This window comes from Petaurus breviceps, unplaced genomic scaffold (genome assembly GCF_028583685.1).
Source record: "Petaurus breviceps papuanus isolate PSGF00001 unplaced genomic scaffold, PetGlider_PUasm1.0 178, whole genome shotgun sequence".
Lineage (NCBI taxonomy): Eukaryota > Metazoa > Chordata > Mammalia > Diprotodontia > Petauridae > Petaurus > Petaurus breviceps.
The window spans coordinates 19,669,902-19,693,949 of record NW_027185777.1 but is presented as its reverse complement, the minus strand read 5'-3'; the positions used below and the strand labels follow the sequence as shown (position 1 = coordinate 19,693,949).

The 24,048-nt window shown below is 37.7% G+C and overlaps 1 protein-coding gene across 1 annotated transcript in view; it reads left to right on the top strand.

The window, feature by feature from the left end:
* ODAD2 (outer dynein arm docking complex subunit 2) overlaps nt 1–24,048 on the top strand; it is a 217,122-nt gene that overhangs the window by 99,962 nt on the left and 93,112 nt on the right. The window contains exons 16-17 of the mRNA XM_069086371.1: nt 1,750–1,992; nt 21,774–21,888. Coding sequence (XP_068942472.1) covers nt 1,750–1,992; nt 21,774–21,888 — 358 coding nt within the window. The remainder of the gene's footprint in view (nt 1–1,749; nt 1,993–21,773; nt 21,889–24,048) is intronic.

Sequence of the window (24,048 nt, the reverse complement as noted above, 5' to 3'; positions counted from 1 at the left end):
TTATTATATATTACTATTTATTAACTACTATGTTATCTCTACTATTAGGTCTACTCTTTAGGTCTTTAACTTGACTCTTCAGGTCTATTCTTAAGCAACTGTTGGAAGCTTGAGATTAATTTTTCATTTTCAAAGTACAACATATATGGTATATTTGTCTTTCATAAATCAGATTTAGAAACATGCTAGTTATCATGATGAGAAAGATAATAGAATAGTTTTAAAAGGAAGGTTTTCTCCATCCCTGGTGTAATTTCCTTGTATGGGAAATGCTCATTTCCCATCAGCATAATATTCATTTTTTTATTCTTCATAGTCTGTTGTGTTCCATGTCTTGTTGCCATATTGCTGGAATGTTGGTGTTTTAAAGATGGGCCTTTGCTTTCATTGGAAGCTTGGGGTCATTAAAGGAGCTTTGCAATTTCCTGAAGGTAATCCATCCAGCTCTCCCCCTGTTCAATTCTGTACCAAACTTATTTTCCATCTAGAGTTGGAGTTCTTAACCATTTTTGTATTATGGATGCCTCTGGCAGTCGGATAAAACCTGTAGATCCCTTCTCAGAATAGTGTTTTTTTAATACATAAAATCCATAGGATTAGGGAGGAACTAATTATGTTAAAATAGTAATAAAACCAATTTTTTAAAAGTTAATAGTTGCCAGGTTATAAACCACTGATCTGTACTGTCTATTAGTGTATATTAGTAATTGTATATGTGTATATATGTATAAATTATATACATACATATAGCATCTATATAAATTATATGTATATATGCTAATGGTCAACCTTTATAAAATTTTCATCCAAATGTGTTATAATTTGTTTAAAAAATGGACAATTCACAAGTTTAATTTCTATCTAATGTGTTTTTACCTTCTATTTAAAGTGGGCATCTCTGCTTATGTTTAACCTGAAATAAGGTGACTAGAGGAGGATGGAGACAAAGCATTGATTATGTACTTACTGTGTCCCAGGCACTTTACAAATGTTATTTCATTTTATTTTCACAACAACCCTGGGAGGTGTTTGTTGTTGTTGTTTAGTCATTTTTCAGTCATGTTCAGCTCTTTGTGACCCCATCTGGGATTTTCTTGGTAGAGATACTGCAGTGATTTGCCATTTGCTTCTCCAGCTCATTTTGCAGATGAGGAAACTGAGGCAAACAGGGTTAAGTGACTTGCCTAGGGTCACACAGTAAGTGTCTAAGGCTGCATTTGAACTCAGGAAGATGAGTCTTCCTGACTTTAGCCCCAACACTCTGTTCACTGTACCACCTGGGAAGTATTATTATCTTATTATCCCCATTTTACAGTTGAGGAAACTGGGGTAGACAGAGGTTAAGTGACTTGTCTAGCTAGTAAGTGTCTAAGGCCTGATTTGGACTCCTGTTTTCCTGACTCTCTCCAAAGCTCTATCTTCTGTAACACCTAGCTCAGACATTGAGGTCACCATCAGTAATTATTCTATCTTTCTAAGCTCTTTTGAGATGAATATTTAACTGAAGTGATTTAAACCACTGCTATTTAAATTATTAATTGAATCTGAACAAATAGAATATAGCAAGTGTCAGATTTAAATATATGATGATAATGAACTTGAGTACGTGATTGAATTTCACTGAACATTTTTAAATGTTTAGTTCATCTAAGAATTTAAATGCAAATCTTCTAAAATGGAAAAAAATATTTTCTTAAAATAATACTACAGAAATATTTTGATGTTCTCTCTTTTCAACTTACAATTTAGGTTTCGAGAGTACAAGGCTATTGAAACCTTGGTAGGACTTCTGACTGACCAGCCCGAAGAAGTGCTTGTGAATGTGGTTGGAGCTCTGGGAGAATGTTGTCAAGAACAGGAAAACCGAGTTATTATCCGGAGATGTGGTGGCATTCAACCACTTGTTAATTTGCTTGTTGGAACAAACCAGGCTCTTCTTGTGAATGTTACAAAAGCAGTTGGTGCATGTGCAACAGAACCGGAAAACATGATGTGAGTGGCATCCTTGGGAACTCGATCTATGGTAGATGAATAGCAATGTGGAATAAAGAAGCGATGTGATGTCATCAACAGAGGGCTGGCTGTGGAGTCAGGAGTACTGGGGAGCAAACCCATCCCCTGATTCGTGCTGGCATGTGGCCGTAGGAAAGTCACCTAATCTTGGTACCACTTGAAGGTTAAAAATTGCAGACAGTTTGCTGATAGGCACTAGGAGAGTTTCTTTGCAGAAACTATGTCTGTGAAATCACAAGTTCAGACTAAAACAAAACAAAATAAGGTAATATGAGGGTATATATTTGTATAATGATAGAATAGTAAATATATTTGTAATTATACACAAATAATGATAAGCTAAAATGTACCCCCCAAATTTGTAGACTACTGAGAATGGGGCATTTCAGGGCAAAATGGCAAGAGGGGGCACATTTGAGATCTTCCTGCTGCCATCTATATCAGGACTACCATGAAGTCAGCTTCCTGGACTTTGGGTTGAATAGTTTGGCAGGGGTAGTGTAGACCAGGGAGGTGCAATTATATCAGTGACAGGCACACTTTCTTGAAAGTTACCTCCCATGTTTTTCCTCAGTTGTTACATCACAGGAACCTCTGGTTGTGTTTCCACCCATTTTCTCAGGATGATAGAAGGGGACACTAACCTTCCTTGGGCAAAGTCCATTAGTTGGTCTTTCAGATCCAGTTCTGTGCTTTTTCTGTTAACCCAGACACAGGTGGCATTTATTTTTAAGAATGTAGAAAGAGTTGTGCCTGTCTGAGCAGTGCTCTTGCTGGATGAGAGAAACACTTCACTGGGGAATTACCTGCAACCTGAAGCAGAGTTCTTATCCAGTGGAATCAAAACCAAATAGAAATAGATCCCTGCAAGTGAAGCCATATTGATTTAGGAAATCACAAGACAATATTTTCTAGTTTTTTAAAATATTTAATTTGCTTTAATTTTAAATTAATTTAATTTTATAAATAATTTAAATATTTAATTTTAACAATAAACATTTAAATGTTAAATATTTTATTTAGTTTGTTAAATATTTCCCAGTTACATCTTAATCTGGTTTGGGCCACACATTTGACACCTCTGATCTAGACTGGGTTTGGGTTTTCTCATGGAAAATGGGTTGCCACAGTTTATGTGGGAGGATAATGGTCATGGCCAAGTGTACATACCATGTTTCCCCGATAATAAGACACTGTCTTATTAATTTTTTTTTCACAGAAAAACACCAGAGGGCTTATTTTCAGGGGAGGGCTTATTTTAATGAACATTGACAGCAATTTTAATAAACAGGTAAATGTGAACAAAAAAATGTACCTTTATTCAATAAGCAAATCACTGGGGGAGAATAGGATGACGCGCTCACTGCTGCAGCTCTGATTGGATGCAGCTCGGAGCGCGGCATGTGTTTCACCCGGGGCGGGGGGGACGGTGCATACAGAGGGTACCGTAATGTAGCGTGTAACGCAGGGGATCACCTTCACTACAGTAGCAATCTCAATAGGGCTTATTTTCGGGGAAGGGCTTATTTTAGAGGAATCTTACACAGTAAGGGGAGGGCTTATTTTCAGGATAGGTCTTATTATCGGGGAAACACGGTAGTAAAGTTGAAATGATATGATGTGTATAAAGGGCTGTGCAAACTTAACAGCACTACATAAATGTCAGTCAACTTGTCTCTCTTTTAGGACACTCATGCACTCCCAAGGGTGAGTCACTTAGGACAAAGCTCAGCTTTGGATGGATGACTGCCACATCTTTATCTCCAACCCCAACATCTCCCCACGATGCAGGTCTTCTACACTTCTTGACATCTCCACTTGCATGTTTCACTGGTGCCTTAAATTCAACTGTCCAACCAACGTTATCCTTGTTTCCCCAATCCTGTTCCTTTTTCCTAATTTATTTCTCATTATGGCCCACATTCTCCCAATCTCACAAGCCAAAAGCCTCATCATCACCCTTGATTCCTCCCTTTCCCTCACAACATTCCCCACCCCCATCGAAACAAAATCAGTTGCAGAGCCCTCTTGATTCTGTCCCTACACCATCTTTTGATTCAAGCGCTCCTCTTCTGTTTCCGCTTCTGTGTTCAGATCCTCTTCTACTTTTCATCTGTACTGTTTGATGGCCTTCTAAAGGTCTTCCCTGACTCCAGTTTCACTGCACTCTACTCTCTAATCCAGAGTAAACCTAACGTACTGCCCTAATCATGATTCTCTTTTCTTCAGAACCCTTCAGGGTATCCTCACTGCCTACCCAAAGAAGCCCAAATTAGTCAAGGTTTTTCACTCACTGGATCCAGCCTAGTTTCTTCATACTCTTCTCCTTCACGTACTCTATGCCCTTACAAAGCCAGACTAGTTATCATTCCCTGAACTACTTCTGCTTTTTTCTGTCTCTCTGTCTTTGCTCATTCAATCTCTTTTGCCCTGAATGCAAAGAATATTTTGATTCAAAGTACCCTAGATTCAAATCTTGGTTCTGCTCATCTGTAAAAATAGGGATGATAGTAATTAACCTCCATACCTCACAGAGTTGTCATGAGAAAAGCTCTTTATAAACCATAAAGTGGTTTATAAATGTGAATCGTTGTCATAATCATCATCATTATTTATTACTTGACTGTGTAAGTCACTTAATTTCTCTTGGCTCTCAGATTTTCCATCTGTAAAATGAGACTAGATTGCTTCCTGCTCTAAATCCTACAACTTCCCCTACTTTTCCCCTACTTTTCTAATTTCTTCTCATTTAAAAATTATATTTAAATAATGAGAGACCAAGCTGAGATCATCCTCTCCTTCCTGATGTCCCCTCCCTTCTGTACCACTCCCCTCTGCACAATCCAGGCAGAAGTACTTGCTGCTACTTCTTGGTAGCAGCAACATTCTTTGAATTTCCAGGACACCTTATAATTTGTGCAACAATTACTTACATGTCTCTCTAAATAGATTGGTGATCTTCTTGATTTATAGATTATTAGAATTGAAAGGGACCTTAGAGATTTTATCTAATCTTATTTTACAGTTGGGGAGACTGAGGGCAGGGAGTATATCTTATTCATCCCTATATTTCCCAGCGCTACACGTGGGAAACATCCATACCTTATACACTGTAAGCACTTAGGTATATTCCCAATGTTTAACAGAGTTATGAATATGTAGTAGACACTCAACTTTTTAAATTTAATCCATAAGGGATGATCCATCTAGAGATAATCAAGAGTTGACTAGAAGACTCTCAGATCTTGAATAAAAGTCATTAAAGATTTTAAGTACTGACAGTGTTTATTTCCAAATGAAGCATATGTATAAGATTGAGTTTTACAGACAAATTTGTGGCAATAACATAACTTCAGTCCATCTAATAGCAGTGAAAAGATCAATAGCTTTGAGTAGTCTGGCACTGATGCTTCAGGTTCTATTTGGAACTCATTGACAGTGGTGCCTCCTCTCTTGGCACACTCTAGGCAGTGAGGCAGTATGGTGGAATGGAAAGTGTTGGAGAATTGAAGTCAAAGGACCTGACTCTTGGCTCTGAAACTGGGTACCCTGGTTGCCTACCATAGGCAAGCATTTAATCATTCTAGGCTTTTCCATCATTTGTACAATGAAGAGATTAGATGAAATCCTTCCTCTGCCATCTATGTGATGTTGGACAAGTCGCTTAATTTCTATGGGCTTCCATTTCCTCTTCTGTAAAATGAAGGGATTGGATGAGATGCCCACTAAGGAACCTTCAAGTTCCACAGTACCTGGCATAGAGTAGGCACTTAATGAATGCTTTTTGACTAAACAACTAGCCCCTTTTAACTCTATGATCTTCTGATTCATCCTTGCTTCTCATCTGGTATGATTTTGATCCAGGGTCCTTCAGTAATGGGGCAGCTAGGTGTCACAGTGGATAGAGCACAGGGCATGCAATCAGGGAGACTCATCTTCATGAATTCAAACCTAGTCTCAGACACTTATTGGCTATGTGACCCTGGGCAAGTCACTTAACCCTGTTAACCTCTTTCCTCATATGTAAAATGAGGCAGAGAAAGAAATGGTAAACCATCCTAGTATCTTTTTCAGGAAAACCCCAAATAGGGTCACAAAGAGTCAGACATGACTGAAAAAACCAAACAACAATAATTTTCAATAATTCCTTGGTGAGTCATTTACCTGCCACACTGGAGGCCTTTTTTGTGGTCTTTTGATACTTTTGGCTACCAGCAGAGTATATGTAATACTCGGCCTTCACTGTCTGCATCAGTGATGTCAAACTGACATAGGAATGAGGGCCACTAATTCATACATGAGGATGCCTGCAGGTCACATATTGATTTCATTTTAAAAATTTAATATATTTTAAACATAATATATGTTTTATTTTACTTTAACTTATTGGGATTAATTTTCCCAATTAACATTTTAATCTGATTTGCACTAATCCTGGGAGTGTTGTGGGCTGCCCCAGGTTGGACACCTTTGCTTTACATGACCAGTCTGCCTTCTTTTCCATCATATAAGTTTATGATATATTTTCAGTAGCATTTGCTGAGCTTATTTTCACTCATTTTGGGGTCACATAAATTTTCTTGTCTTCTAAGACTGTGCTGCTCTATGGCTTACAGCTGTATAGCCCGGAGAATGTTGGTGTTAAAAATATTGGCTTTTGTGACCACGATCATTGACAGTGCTACATGATTTCCCATATGTGATCCAGACCACTCTTTTTCTTCCATTCAATCTTGAGTCCAGCTCATCTTCTCTTTCAAAAGCCTGTCCAAAATATTTGTACTGATGGACCAACTTGATGGACTTCTTATCCAACTGCATATCATAATCAAGACAATCTAATATGCTTTCTTCATTTACTTGGGTTTTGCTTTATAGTGTACCAGCATTATCTCTTGTGAGTGTAAGTGTTAGCTTTTCACTGACCTAATCATGGAAGAGAAGCCATATAGTGAGATGTTAAGCTGACTTCAAAGAATGATATGTCATGCATAAAGGTGATCTTTAAAAGCCAGTTCACTGAGTTTAGAAGAGAGATTTGCAGAGCTCCTGATGGGCTGAACTGAGGGTTGGACAAAGAAACACCATGGGGCTGAGAGAGGAGAGGGCATAGGCAAGCATAACTGTCACCAAGAAAGGGACCAGGACTCTGGGGCAAAGCTGCTTGGGTTGATCTGACATGACCAGTGTCAGGACAGAAACTGTGTTTCTAAAACCACCCCTAGCCCCACCAAACTATAGACTTCAGTGTGGTAATTGGTTGTCTTCTTTCCCACCCTTCCCAGCTCCTCTATAGGAGTCTGAAATGTTTTCCTCCGGGCATGGAGGGGTGGAGGTAGAGAGAATGTTTACCTTTCTATGTTTCAGATATTGACTTTGTCTTTACAAAAATTACCAATCACTGGCATTTTATAGTTGGAGTTGTTCTTATGGGGAATACATTTTGTAAGGAAGAACTAAGAAAAGAAACATATCTAGATAAGAGAGAGATCTAATACTGAGATATATTATCAAAAACACTATCTCTTTCTAGGAGTTCAGAGCTTTAAAAAAATACTTAAAGAGAATTATATGCTTCTTAATATTATTTCTTAGAGTGGAGAAACAGTGCTTGACCTGACAGAAAAAAAATCTGGACAACATCCCCTTATCACCACTATATGTTACTTCTACATGAATAATCATGGATCTCATTGAAGTGTTTCCCAGTTCTGAGGCTGAATACAGTGAGCGCATCATCAGGAAATATAACTGTGTTTTATATTTTTGTTAAAATACTTAGCCATCACTTTAAATCTTTAGGGTTCAGCCTCATCTTTCAATATTTGATGGTGTGCTTGTTTTATAGCTAGCATGATTTTTGCCTCCAATTTATTTTAAATTAGAGTTAGTAAAATGAGCCCTATAGAGGTTTGGGTTAGATCACAGATAGGATTATATTTAATCCTCCTTAGGTATTTTGTTTTTTCTTCAAGTATTTCGATAAGACAAACTGTTTTTAAACCCCAATTATCTGGATTATCCCCAGCTCAGTTTTAGAGATTTTAGCATATGAACCAATCAGTTATGACTTTTCCACCTTACAGAACAATTTCTTTCTTTCTTTCTTTTTTTTTTTTAAAGCAATTGGGGCTAAGTAACTTGCTCAAGGTTACATGGCCTGTTATTTCTGGGTGTGGTTGTAAGTATCTGAGCCCGGATTCAATCCCAAGTCATCCCGACTCTGGGGCCAGTGCTCTTCCTCACTGTGCCACCTGGCCTCCCCTAAGCAACTGGGGTTAAGTGACTTGCTCAAGGTTACACGGCCAGGTGTTTCTGGGTGGGTGCTTAGTGTCTGAGTCTGGATTCGATCCCAGGTCATCCCGACTCTGGGGCCGGTGCTCTTTACTCGCTGTGCTACCTGGCTGCCCCTAGAGTACAATTTATAAAAGAATTCTTATTAAAATGATAGAATCAATCAGTAAGGTACTTCTTTGGTCCTGTACCTGTGGTTTCAGTAATTAAGGGAAATAGTCTAGAATAAGTAAACTCTCTACCAATGAAAATTAGTATGTTCTTGGCAATTCATAGTCTTTGAGAGTAGGTGAGAGCATGGAGAGGTTAAGTAACTTGCCCAATGTTACACTGTCATTATGTATCAGAGGTGATACTTGAAGTCAGGTCTTTCTGCCTTCAAGGCCAGATCCAATATGATACACTGCATCTCATAAACTACTCATTATTAATTAATGATATTTATACAAAGACTTTTTCAAGATATATGTGCATATGTATGCATATGTTTACATGTATAATACATTTTTAACAATTTTATATTTTATTTTTAATTTATGGAATAAAACAAGCATTTCCACAGCATAGTCACTAAAGATGATTGCACATGAAACTCCAAATCTATTATGTATAACTTGGTATTCCTTTTAAATATACAATACAATTTAAAGAAACACAAGTTCCAAGCTAAATATTTTTTTTCTCACCAGACTTCAAACAATGATCAGTTATAGATTATTGATTTTAGGAAAACTTTTAACCTTCTTCCAAATACACATTTATTTTCCAAAATTCCTAAGCTATTTCCTCACTTCCTGCTCTCTTTTCAATCCCTTATAATCTGGTTTTCAACATCACCACTCATTCTGTGAGATTAAAAGCAATCTCTTACATATTAAATCCAATGACTTTTCCCCCTCTGTTCTTGTTCTATCAGACCTCTTGACCCTGTCCATTACATTTTCTAGACATTTTCTCCTCCTCCCTTGACTTCTTTCTGTGATAATATTCTCTCTGGATTCCTCTATCTTACTGTTCCTTCTCGATTTCCTTTGTTGTATCCTTCCTCTGTATATTCACTGAGCATCTTTCAAGACTCTGTCTAGGGTTTCTCTTTTTTCACAAGTCTCTCCCATAAGCACCTGTGGGGTCGATTGTGATCTCTTTTCTAACCATCTCAAATCTCTGTATTTAGCCCTGAACTTTCTCCTGTTCTCTAGGCTTTCACTGTCAACTGTCTGCTATACATATCCATTTGGATGTCCTATAAGCATCTTAAACCCAACACATCCAAATTGAAGCTCATCATCTTCTTCCCTTATGTCGATCTCCATTGTAAATGTCCCTATTTCTGTCACAGTACCACCATCCTTCCAGTCACACCGATTTGCAGCCTTGAAATCATCCTTGACTCTTCCTTCTTCCTTGCTTTTCTTATCCAATCAGTTTCCAAGTTTTATCTTTTCTCCCACTACAACATTTCTTCTATCTGTTGCCCTTTAGCCACTCATGTAGCCTCTTTTTTTCATGTCCTTTTCATTTCTCCCGTGGACTATTGTTATATAGCCTTCCAATTGGTCGCTCATTTTCAAATTTGTACTCCACCCAACTGACAAATGGATGTTCCTAGAACACAGATCCAGCCATATCACTCCCTTCCCTCCAAAGTCAGCAATAGTCTCTCATAGGATAAAATACCACATCCTCAGCCTGACATTTAAAGCCCTGTCCCCTTTCCCAGCCTGGCTCCCACTTAACCTTTGCAACCTGTTTGTGGGTGAGAAAGCTCTCCTGGATCTGTGCCATGTTTTTCCCAGGGGATGTTCTTGGGATTTCTTCTACTGATAGGGAGAATCCTGGTGGTGCCCTACATGGGTCTCCTTTGCTAGGGTTTATCTACCTAAGGGTCCCACAACCTAGAGATCTGTTCTTCCTTTTACTCTCTGCTTGACTGGATCGATACCAGGTGCCAGAAGTGCTAGTTATGGCTCTCCATAGAAAAAAAGTTAGACCAGCCTAGACTCTCTCTAAATCACTTGAAATTAGGAGTTTGTAAAATATGAGTGTATGAAGTTAGACTGCATGTTAAATTTGTAGTAGCTTAGAAAAAGGATTGTTTTTAATTATTTTAAAATAACTTGACGTGGGTATTTTCATCAATTAATAACTACATATAAGATGGAGTTGTATTGTACACTATTTTATGATACTGAAAGAAAAAAAGGTTTTCTGGTGACTATAAATGTCCAGTATTTTAGGAAATTTGTATAGGAAAAATTGTTTTAGGTATGGATTTCTGATTTCATTGGCACAGGGGACTCTCAATAAGGAAGCCCTCTCTACCAAAGCAGGGTGGCAACTTCTCTATAATTTGTAGTATGAGGAATTGTCTGGGGGCGTTGAGAGATAAGTGACTTGCTCAGGGTCACACAGTCAGTGTGTATAGAGTCAGGGATTGGAACTCAAGTCTTCTTGATTCTGAGGCCGGCTCTTTATCTACTATGTTACACTGCCTCATAGGAAAATTAACTTGTATAATATGTACTTTTTTTTTTACAATAATTGTATGAAATCTTCCCTCCATGCAATTCACTCAGATCTATAAAATGTTTCTTAAACTGTCACATGATCCAGTGTTACATGATCATGTAATAAAAGATCCCATTATCATAATTATGTACCGGGATAGAATTAAAAGTTACCATGGATCCTGTAACTCAACATTTCCTGGCTTTTGTGGTTCATGCATAATTATGCTGCTACAGCATAGATAGTTTTTTTCATTGAATTTGTTGTTTTAAGAAAAAAAAGTTTAAAAAAGACTATGTTTTGTTTGCAAGAGAAAAGAATTGACCTTTATAGCTGGAAAGACCTTTCTTCTGCATAGGTCATATTACCACAGAACCAGTCTAAATTGCCTGATTGTAAAATAGACCAAGCCCATTATAGTTTTGTGAGCCAGAATGAAGAGAAGTTTTCCTTCTTTTCATATTTCTTCCTTTTGCTCTCCTCTTTTTCCATGTGCTTGATATACTTAAATTTTTGCATTTTTCTCATAGTTGTCCTCCCTCCCTTTGGTCCAGTTCCCCTTTAATTTTTCTTGCATACTGCTGGCAAAATAATCTTCCTAAAATACAATTTTATCAAGTCACTCTTCTGCTTATGAATTGACAATCCCTATTATTTTTCAATCAAGCCTAACTAGCTATTCAAATGAATCACCTTCTGGTCCCTCCTGACCTTAGATTCACAGGCTCCCAGTTATCAGATAGCCTTTTTCTAAATAGGTTTCTTCCCTACAGTATCCCTGACATATGACCCCCTAACAACAGCTCATGATCACTGACACGTCACTTCTCCAAAGACTGAAGAAGTCTTTGAACTTCAATCTCCCCATTTCTAAAATAATAACTACCTCTCAGGACAGTTAGAAGGAAAGCATTCTACAGATGTCAAAGTTTTAAAGAAATGTGAGGTTTGTGTGTGTGTGGGGGGGTAAGGGTCACAAAATTTTAAATTATCTACAAACCTTAACTGTAGGGAACCTTAACTTGTGATCATTGCTAACTTGAAGGTGCTATATAAATGTTACCTGTTGTGATCTTTATACAATGAACAACAAAATGACAAATTACTAGAGGAATTGAATTTAAGCGTTTCCCCTGTAAATAAAACCAGGAGGCATAAAGAAGTTAGTGTTAAATGACAATAGCTCAGGTGATCCAAAAAGTGAAAGAGAGACAGTGCTGTGAAGTAGGTTATAGCATGTTGCCAGTGTAAAAAATGGTCTCACACTTATTACCAATGATACAGATGACCAGGAAAGGAAACCTTACACAAGTAGACTGATGGAAGAATATCCAGTAAAGTGCCTGGTACATACAGAAGTAGATGCTGAGGGATGGCTAGGTGACTCGGTGAATAGAGCACCGGCCCTGGAGTCAGGAGAACCTGAGTTGAAATCTGGCCTCAGACACTTAACACAAAAACTAGCCGTGTGACCTCGGGCAAGTCACTTAACCCCAATTGCCCTTCAAAAAACAAAGTAAATGCTGAAATGCTTATTGACCAATTGATTCTGGTCAGTGGCTTCCTCACCATCCTTCTACGTGCTGTAGTCATCCCTCCATACTTTTTCTCTTTCTGTTTCATCTCATCACACTTCCTCTCTTCCTGGTCTCACATCTTTTCTCCAGCTCTCCTCTAATTATCTGTAATTTACTTATTTTTAAAGCTCCCCCTTGATTCCTGCTCTTTTCATGAAGTCTTTTATGATCATGTCAAACTGTATCATTGGTTTCCAAATATTTATTAAATACCCATTAAGTGTTTGGCTTTGAACATTTGGTTGTTACTCACTTGGAATGCTTTTCCTCACAGAGCAATTTTCTCCAGTAATGCCTTCTGTGTTAACTTGCAAGTATTTATTGTTCTCTGGTTCCCTCAGAGTAATGTTGGAAAGTGTGAATTAGACCACTCTGGTTAGTACTCATGTACCTTCTAGGAAATAGCTGTGGCCCTCTCTGAGATAGTTATGGATGACCATTTCTTGCCATGAATTTGAAGCAGTTGGCATAGTGCAGAAGAAGAACTTAGATACTAGACATGGGCGTCAGCATGGCATGGTAGAAAGAGCTCTGGACTTTTAAATTTGTGCTATGTATAGGGGAAATTAGGGATAATCAATGAGGGAAGGCAAGGGGGATCAGCAAAGGCCAATGTCCAATCCTACTCAGAATCAGAGTCATGCAGAAAGCATAGCAACAAAATCTGAGGCCCGGAAGGTAGAAGTAATTTGCTCAAGGCTAAACAGGTAGGAAGTAGCACAGCCAGAATTCAAACTCAGGTCTTCTGACTCCAAATCTAATATATTTTTGTAAGATCAAAGATTTGAACTTGAAAGAGAGAAGTCCTGCCTCCTTATTTAATAAATAAGAAAACTGAGGAGGCCCAGAGAAAGTGGGTGCCTTAACAAGGATTGAAAAACTAGTCAATGTCTGAGGCAGGATTAGAACACACATCTTTCTGGTGATGAGTTCTGCATTCTTCTGTAAAATCATAACCAGCAGATTTAGAGCTGGAGGAATTTAGGGCCGTTTAGTTCAACTCCCTCACTTTACAAATGAGAAAATTGAGGCCTGAAAGATGCTAGGTGACTTGCCCATGGTCACACAAGTAGTCATTGGTTGGGCTGGGATTCCAGCCAGGTGCAGGATTTGAACCAAGGTTCTCTAACTACAAATTTTGTTTCCTTTCTTCTTTACCACACTGCCTCCCTAGGCTTCCCTATCCACTAGGTCAGTGTCAAACTCAAAGAGAAATGGATACCTGAAACCATACATTGACTTGGAAAACCACACATTAACATTATCCATGTAGTATTTTCATTTATTTTGTAAATCATTTCCCAATTTCATTTTAATCTGATTTAGACCACACTCCTGAGGACACACTCAGGAGTTCACTCTAGGCCTGATGCAGTCTGCCCCAGCAAGGCTAACACCTGCAGACTGGATCATGACTCTTCCTCCATTATCAAGTCAGTTATGAAGATCTGATTGGAATGACATTAGAAACAGTCTAAGAAAATTAGTTTCTCAAAGTAGAAGAGGAAAATCGGTTGTCACTCTAATGAATATCAATGGTATTTTTTATGTTGCTATACTCGGGGAAAAAACACTGCTAACCTTAGAGTTCAAAAACCCCAAGTTCATGCTCTAACCTCAACACACCCTGACCCTAGGATCCCGGGCAACATACAACCTCTCAGTGTCCCAGGCAACTTAGTACGACTAAACATTGCAGAGAAGATGCATTGATGGAATTCATTTGGAATTGCCCATACCAGTGAAATCAGAGTTAGAACTCAGAACCACATTAACTACCACACCAATAAATAGAATAGTAGCAAAAAGATCTTACCTTTTACTGATACGAGCTGATGCAAATTAGGATCAGCTACAAGGGCCCCATCATCTGAAGGAGAATACTAGCCAGCAGGAGACCCAAGTCTGAATGGCCCTCATACATACCGACAATATACCCTCAGCAAACTCTTTTCCCAGGAAGGAGAAATCAGTTAGTCAATAAACAGTGCTTAAATGCCCTACTATTTGCCAAGCACTGTGCTAAATTCTGGAGATACAAGGGAAAGCAAAACATAGTCACTGCTCTCAGGGAGTTCATAGTCTGATGGGTGAGACAGGAAGCAAAGAACAATGGGCCTAGGTTTTTGTTGCTGTCATTCAGTCATTTCAGTCGTGTCTGACTCTGTGACCTTATTTAGGGTTTTCTTGGCAAAGATACTAGAGTGGTTTGCCATTTCCTTATCCAGCTCATTTTATAGATGAAAAAAAAGGAGGCAAACAGGGTTAAGTGACTTGCCCAGAACCCCATAGCTGGTAAGTATCTGAGGCTGGATTTGAGCTCAGGTCTTCATGACTCCCAACTGGCACTCTGTCTACTATCCCAACTAACTGCTGCCCCTCGGGCCTCAGTAGCTTCACCTATCAAATGAAACAGTTGAACTGGAAGATCCTGAAAGTTCTTTCTTGCTAAAAGTCCAAAGGGCCTATGAAAGGACCAACTCTTTTTTGTTTTGTTTTTAAACTCTGTCAAGGCCCTAGACTTTTGTGACAGATTTGGATTTCACAATTCCCTAGGGTGGCTAACCAAAACTTATTCTCCAGCTTGGTCTCTTTTTCAGACTAATGCTTGGAGATGCCATATAAAACTTCTGAGGCTTTTTTTTGAAGGAAGTTATTTTCTAATCATACTTTTTCGCTTAGTGATGATCGTACAAGTCTGGCATTAATTTCTTCCCCATCCCCACTTTTTTTCAACTTTGCTTCTTGATTTCAGAACATATGGATTTTACTTCCATTTCCTAATGTTGAGGTTTAAGAAGAGCTTTATACTCTCTTTAGCTAACCACATTGAGTCTGAGCCATTGTCATTTAATACTATTTATCGATGCAGTTTTCAGCAAATATTGTGAACATTTCTTAAAACATGTAAAACTGTGGTTTCAGAATAGTCATGTCAACAGGGCCAGAACTCAACCTCACAATCTTACCAGTGCACACGATGTGGAGTTCATACAACACTGTTTGTTTACATTTGTGTATGTGGTTAAGCTTGGCAAGGGACTGAGCCAGACTTCTTAACGGATCCTGATGAATGTTAGTGTAACAAAAAGGATTGCAGAATATAACAAACAGCTGTCTCTTTTTTTTGTTCATTTTAGTAATTTATAGCAATGGAAATTATCAATCAAAATCAGTTTGCAATAGATAAAATTTTGGTTGCCACTAGAAACTGAAACTATGTTTATATAACTCAGAATGGTTAGCCTAGCCACTGGGCTGAGTGGTGATTGCTATGGTGAAGTTGGAGATCTCTAAATAAATAGTTTACTTTTGCCTTTGTAACATCAACAAATTATTGTAAAATGCATTACTAAGTGACTATAACCACAGGATTAACTAGCATACTTCTATAAATAAATTCAGAGTAAGATGCTAATCAAAACAAATAAATAACTTCTGATAATGGGTGGCGTATGGCTTATGCACCTTAGATTTAGATCTGGAGGGAACCTAACCGACCACTACATCTTGCAGGTGAGGAATCCAGGGCCCAGGGTCACGCACATTACAAATCATAGAGATGGCATCTGCACCCAGCTTCTCTGAGTCCTGAGCCAATGCTCTTTCTTCTTTCTATACACATGGCCTCTAATTTTGGTCATACTAAGATTTGGAGTAGTGGATAGATCACTGGACTTGGAATCAGGAAGACTCATCTTCCTGAGTTCGAATCTGGCCTCAAACACTTGCTAACTGTGTGACCCTGGTTAAGTCACTTAACCCTGTTTGGCCCAGTTTCTTTATCTGTAAAATGAGCTGGAGAAGGAAATGGCAAAGCACTCCAGTATCTCTGACAACAAAATCCCAAATGGGGAGTGGGACCCAACTGAACAAGATTAGTAGAGTTGAAAGTAATTCTGCTGTGTTAATGAAAAATGATTCTAAGATTTGCCACCTATAGTTTAAGTGAAATCTAATTCATCACCATAATCTTCTTCATAAAAAAAAAAACATTTAATTAGAGGTTCCTATGTTCTAGGCACTTTGTTAAATGCTAAAGAAAATAAGGCAAAAACAAGTCCCTGCTGTCTAGGTACATGGTCTAATGGGGGAGACAACATACAAATCTCATTGGGAAGGCACCAGCTCTGGTGGGGGTCTGAAGGGTAAGTCCTGTTGTGGAAGGTGAGAATGAAAGTGAGTCTTGAAGGAAATTAGATGGTAGATCTGAGGAGGGAGAACATTCCAGGTATGGGGGAAAGCCAGTGAAAAGGCATGAAATCAGGGGATGCCCTGTTATGTGCCGTGAATAAAGATCAGTGTCACTGGATTATAGAGGATAGCTTTGGAAAAGTAGGAAGGGGCTAGGTTGTAAACAGCATTTAAAACCAAATACATGATTTTATATTTGATTCCAGAAGTAATTCTAAAACATGGCATAGTAGAAAAATGATTATATTTGGAACGGAAGGCTACATATGTAGGATCATAGGACTTAGATCTGGAAGGGATTACAGGAAATTGTTTAGTTCAACCCCTTTATTTTATGATTGGGGAAATTGAGATCCAAAAAGATTTGGTGACTGACCCCAAAGCCACATAAAGAACTAAATAGAGTCAAGATTCAAACACAGGACCTCAGACTGCAGAGTTAGCTCCAGTCTCCAATTCTGTAATCTGCTAACCTTGGTCAAGCCATGTGTGGATTGGTACCATAGAGATTAGGAGGTACAACAAAGAGAAGAGGGGATGAATAATTCATAGGAAACAATATTCAAGAAGGGAGCCAGCAACAAGACTCATGGCCTCAGATGTCTGTTCAGTCATTCACAACGTATTGATGACAGGATGATAGATTTAAAGCTGATGGAATTTTAGAATCCATCAAGTCCAACCTTTTTCTTATCCTGATGCCTTAGCACACACAAATTAACTTGCTTTGTCCAGGGCCACACAGCTGCTAACATCTTATTGTTGTTCTTCCTTTATTCTTGAAGATGACCAGTGACATCACGAGGGTGATATCTTGACTTGTGCATGAATTGGTTTTAAGTGAGGCAGAGCTGTGCAAAGTCTGATAAATATATTTGAACCAAAATCTTCCTATGCACCTCAGCAGGGCAAAATAAAGAGCCTTGTACAAGTGGGGGAAATGTGATTTTATGGCTATTACTGAGACATGTTAGGATGGGACTTGTGACTAGAATATAGAAGTAAAAAAGTAGACCTTCCACAACAGTAATAGATAAAAAGATAAGAGTGAAACAGCCTTGTATAGTGTTATAATACACATTGTGTTCATGGTTAAATACTTCGCATAATCAAACCACAACTTGAGGTTAAGATTCAAAGAAAGTTTGATTTGCGTTATCTTGATTTCATCTGCTTTGAGTTTAATGTATCTTTCTGAACAAAGCCATGTTTGTAAAGAATATTAAGGGATGTGACCTTGGGCAAGTTACTTAACCCCAATTGCCCTCCAAAAAAAGGCAAAAAGAAGAATATTAGAGGAAAGTAAAGGAAATATTGTAAAGGAAAACAAGGAACCCAAATGAAACCCTGCAGAGAGCATTTGGGTGAATATCAGTAGAAAAGTGACGTCATTGTTGAGATTTTCTACACATTAAGTGAACAGAAAGGAATTAAAGGAGGAACTTGGGAAATAGATCATAAACTTGGTGTGGAAATATGATACTGCAATGAAAGGGACCTTTAATTAACTGGGTAGGAACTAGAATTCTCTGCAAAGAGCAGAAGAGCTGACAAATTTCTGGTTTCCCTTCATGATCATTTCACCCTCCAAGACATGGAGGAAGCCACAATTGGAGCTGTTCTTCTGGGCCTGACACTGACCAATGTGGAAGAATTGGTTGCTGGAGTAGAAATGGCAAGAATCTTGGAACCAAGTGACCATTCCATCATAGAGTTCATAAGATAAAAGTGAGAGCAAAGGTGTATACAGTCAGATATGCATCCTACATTGAGGGGTTTGGGAAGGGAGGAAGGGGAAGCCATTTTCAAAGGATTGAGAATAAGAATAGGTCAGATCCAATGGCCCAATAACTTGCAAGGATAGTCAGCCCAAGAGGAATGAAGACTGAAATAGAAATTATTCTAATGTAAACCATGCAAACAGGGGATGCTGGGATTAATGTGAATGTAAAGAGAACTTAGCCTATTCAGATTTGTTTAAAAAAAAACTATTGAAAGATGAAAGCATGGGCCAGAAACTGGGAATAAAATGTAAAAGAGTTGATTCTTGTAGAAACTGAATCAAGACCAATAAAGTCCAGAATGAGCTGGGGCTGGTGATCAATAATAAAAATAACAAAAAAGATTGTTGTTGTTTTAGCTGTGTTGGGGGCAAGCAAAGGAACAAAGAAAAGGATGGGATTGATGCTCTTATGGGATAGAGTAATGAACCTTTCAACTCTTCTTCTGTTTTCATTTTCAAAGAGAAAGACGTTTGGAATGGGAAGGAGATAATGAAAATGGCTAACAGGTAGTTAAAACCCAAGATAAGTGAAGAGACAGACAGTATTTAGCTTCTCTTGATGAGTTCAAGTCACCAGGCCCAGACAAAATACATCCTAGGGTATTGAAAGAATTGCCAGATGTAATTGCTGAGCCATTATTGGCACTGTAGCCCTGGAGAAGGGCAAATGTTGTCCTCCAAATTTTTTAGAGAGGGAAATAGCCCACTTCTGTAAACTGTAAACCAGTAACCTTGACTTCTATTTCTGGAAAAATTCTAAAAACACATTATTAAGATGGTTTGTGAACACTTAGAAAGGGAATCGGTGATCACTAAAAGTAGGTATGACTTCATCAAGAATGGTTCATGCCTGAATAACCTTTATTTTTTTCTTTTTAAACTTTGAAACTAGACTGGTGGAGGAGGGGAAACTTTTGGAGATTTTTTAAAAACTAAGGGTAAAGTGATTTCCTGAAGTTTTTATCTAGAGGCACGTAATTCCAAATAGATCACTATAACTGGCATTTCTTCCTTATTATTTCTCACTGTAGAAATGAAAATCTGTGATTTTTCCTAACTTTCCTGAGGGATTTCCCTCCAAAAGGATCATAATCCCATTAGAAAACTTCATACTCTCATTTAGCCAACTACATGCAAAGTATAGCATTGAATTTTTGATAAGATTGACCTAACTCCAATTCATTGTAATTCTAAGAGATCATGCATTTAATTCTAGCTAGAGATTAGTGAGATCCTGATTAGTGAGAATAATGGGTACCATGAAGTGGTCATATTATTCAAATTCACACTATTTGAAGTTATAATTGTATGTAAAATATGACCATTGATTCAGTCCAGTGGAAATGAATGGTGTGATTCTGAATAATTTGACCACTTCATGGGATTCATTATTGGCACTAACTGGAGCCTAGTTGTATAAAGAACAAGACCTTGACATTGAATGTCTTTTCAGTAGGGCTGATTGGCCAATGGATCATTTTTATTTAAAGAAAACATTTATATGTTGTTATAAAGTATGTAGCTGTTTATCTTTACTTTTTTATAATGTAAATTGGCAGCTAAAAGTCTCTTCTGAACCCCAATACATGTAAAATTGTAAAGTGGCATCTGACAGATAACCCTTGGTTTGGAGAGAAGGTTAAATTTCAAAATGAATCTACTCTTTAAAATTTTTTTATTGATGCTTTTAAAAGATATCTCTTTCAATGGAATTCCTAGCCCTATTAGAATTCTGTTGTGTAAAAAGAAGTATGATAAAGCAACAAAAACTAATACATTGGACTTGACAAAGTAAGCCTCCCTCCACACCCATAGTCTGTCTCCTCTTGCTAAAGAGAGAGAGGTCTGTTTCACTATCAGTTCTCTGAAGTCAATAAACCCACTCTTCTGAAACAAACCAAAGATATTTTCATGCTTTTTGGGGAAAAAAAAGATGCCGTTAGGTTTTTTTTATGCAATGCCCGTCATGTGATAGGACGGATATCAATTGTTTCACGAGGATGTGCAGAAGTGGTTTTCTACTTGGAGCTTTGCGACTAATATATTTTTCTGGCAAGCTCATCTCTCACAATCAAGGGAAATGAGATGTTTTTGCATTAATTTTTTGAGACTGAATCTGAATTACATTGTATGCTAATAATACATATAGTGTTCATGGTTAAATACTTCATATAATTAAACTTCAGCTTGAGGTTAAGATTCAAAGAAAGTTTGATTTGCATTATCTTCATTTCATCTGCTTTGAGTTTAATGTATCTTTCTGAACAAAGCCATGTTTGTAAAGGATATTAAATTTTGTTTGGCCTTCCTCTCAATTTAAAGTACTCAGTGGACCCTAATGTGAAGTTAGGATCCTCTAGACTGATTGATATATAAACACAAGACAGATGGCGTAGAGATGACTGATGATAATTCATTTTTCGGCTAGTCATGAAGATACTTTGATTACAGTATGTTTAAGTAATTATAACACAGTGTTCAATGTTAGTCTTGTTGGTAAGGGAACACATGGGAAACAAGTTACGTGTTATTCATGCCCAACAAAGGATGCACTGTGGTGTGACGATTTTAATTCCTAATGCTAGATTAAAACCGTAGGAGTTTAAAATATGTCATACAGTAAGGTAAATACATTAAACACAGACCAAATAAAATAGTTAAGTACATAGTTTTTTTGGCCTAAATATTTGTTTTGGAAAGTATTTAGTTGTTACTATATGAAAGAAACCAGTATGTTTGAACTGGGGTTTCAGTTTGCACGTAGTTTATTACAAAGTCACGTGGTTATTATGCAGTTTGCTTTCTATGTCCTAAGTTTAGTAGTGTTGAAATCACTGAGCTGACAGTGGGCATGAATTTATTAAAAATGCTTTTTTCTAATTTTTATATATTCAAATCCAAGCATCCAAACAGGAGTTCAAATGTGCATAATTAATGAAATGCAATAATTCTCTTATATTTCTTTTAAATTAAGAGGCATTTCTTTTCTCTCCCTCCAATCCTCTTGCCTCCTCTTCCCCACTGAGGGAAAAAAAAAGAAAACCCTTGTAAGAAATAAGCATAATCAAGAAAAATAAATTCCCACATTGGCCAAAGATATATGTCCCATTTTTCATATTTTCATAATTAGTCTATCAGTACTCTTGCGGGAGTTAGGTAACATTTTTCATTACCAATTCTTTGGAATAGTGGTTGGATACTGCATTGATAAGAGCTCTTAAATCTTTGTTAAATTACTCTTTTTCTTTTTTGCAATGTTGTTATTATTACTGCTGTGTGTATTTGTCTCCTGGTTTTGCTTGCTTTGATTTGCATGAAAGTTGTGTAAATTAATGACATTTCATTCTGGTTATGCACATAACCTATCATTAACATGTGCATCTTTAACATTGCTTACACAACAGGATAATCGATCGCCTAGATGGAGTTCGTTTGTTGTGGTCCTTGCTGAAAAATCCTCATCCAGATGTTAAGGCCAGTGCTGCCTGGGCTCTCTGCCCCTGCATTGAAAATGCAAAGGTGAGTGAGTGCATGTTGCAAATATAAGCAAATCTAATTATTCTGGTATCTTACTGTATGTAATTACTTTCAGTTTGTCTTATTTCCATCTCATGGTTTACTATAAAAAGCCTTTTTAGTCTGCTGAGTAGGTTTCATTATTTTTGCTTGTATTGTTCTATGATCTACCCTCTTTACCTTGTCATTACAGCAAGCTTTTTCCTTCAGTGGGACATCTTACATTTAAGGACGTCTTTTTCATAATAAATTTAGCAGAACTCTAAACACCATTCTAAATATTTCCTTGCTAATATTAGTCTCTTAGAAAAAGTAAATGTAACATTTTTATTGGCTTTAGACCAGTAACTCCAAAATTTAACAAATATTTATTAACTGACTACTTTTTTCAAGGTTCTAGTCTGTGCCTGCTCTCCAAGGACCAGTCTAGCTAAGTATGGAATGACTCATCAGTAGAATGGCCCCTAGGTGAAGAATTCTTTAGCCTTGGCAACTCACAAAATGGAGGAAAAAAACAAAATGGGCCTCATTACTGTAGGCCATTCTCTTCTGAAGTATCAATAGCAGAGAAGTAGAAAAAGGTGTAGGGGGGCATTGAGGTGGGGCAAGAGAGAAGGTACTAATAACAACATTTTTAGACTTCTTATAAATATTAATTTTGCATTTAGATTTCTAAGTGTAACATCCTTCTTCGATGACCAATGTGTTGGCATATTACCTGAGAACCTAAACTATACAAATTTTGACATTCTCACTCTAAAGGAACCTAGAAACCATAAGGAAATTGCAGCCAACCGAAAAGTTGGTTCTCAGATTGCCAGAGAGGGAAAGCATGGAGTTGCTTTAAAAAAAAAAAATAGGATATTTGGTCATCTCACTTTACCTTGCTCTCAATAAGGATAAATGAAGGGAATGTCATGAAGATAATACAAGTTTGTGATCCAGTCTCTGTTACAGAAGATCAATGAGTAGAAGAAACTCTATGACAAAATTCTCCGAACTTATCTGTCATGTACCTTGATACTTTTAAGTTCAATGTGAGGGTGGTGTGGAGGAAGAGATTGAAAAATATTTTAGAATTTGGTCAGGATCAAGGAATGAAAGAGACCAAAAGCTGGTAAATCCAGATACCTCAAGTCTGTATATCATGAATACTTTTTTTTTAAAAAGAGAGTTAGAAAGCACTAAATATAGTGAGCATCAAACATTATGAACAATGAAATAGCCCATGCCCAGGAAAGTGACTGGTTACAGACATGAGAGTCATTTCTAAATCATCTGTCTGCATGGACCTTTGACCAGTTGGGACAATGCATGTAATTACTACTACTTCACCCTGACACGTTTACTAGCTGTGTGACTCTGGGTAAGTCACTTAACCTTGTTTGCCTCAATTTCCTCATCTGTAAAATGACCTGAAGAAGGAAATAGCAAAGCAGGCCAATATCTCTGCCAAGAAAACTGCAAATGGGGGGAGGGGAGGCGGCTAGGTGGCACAGTGAAAAGAGCACCGGCCCTGGAGTCAAGAGGACCTGAGTTCAAATCCAGACTCAGACACTTGACACGAGCTATGTGACCTTGGGCAAGTCACTTAACTCCAACTGCCCTTCCCTCTCCAAAAAGAAAAAAGAATCTCAAATGGGGTCATGAAGAGTCAGACGTGACTGAAAATGACTGAATAAACAACAGTATTCTGATCTACTAGAAGTGGTATGGTATAGAGAGGGTGGAGTTAGGAAGACTGGGTTCAGATTCCATCTCCTGTACTTACTAGCTATGTGTTGGTAAGATGGTGATAATAACAGTACCTGTCTCCCTGGGTTGTTGTGGTGCCTCAGTTTCCTTATTTGTAACATGAGAGGGATAGACTCAGTGGTCTCTAAGGTTTGCAAAATAGCCTGACTTGACCCCATAGCATCTGTGATCCTATGATTCTGTTGTAAACAAGCTGTTGACTCAGAAAAACAAGGAATAGATAAACATAAAGACATTGATTGATTATTCCAATTACTTAAAGAAGTTTTAATTGATTATCAGTAGTCCCCATGATAAGACCAAAAGAAGCTACCTCAGCAGGCAAATACATGACTACCTTGCAAGGAAGAGAGACATGTAAGGCAAAGCAAAACAATTAGTACAAACTAATATGCAGCTAGATGGCTC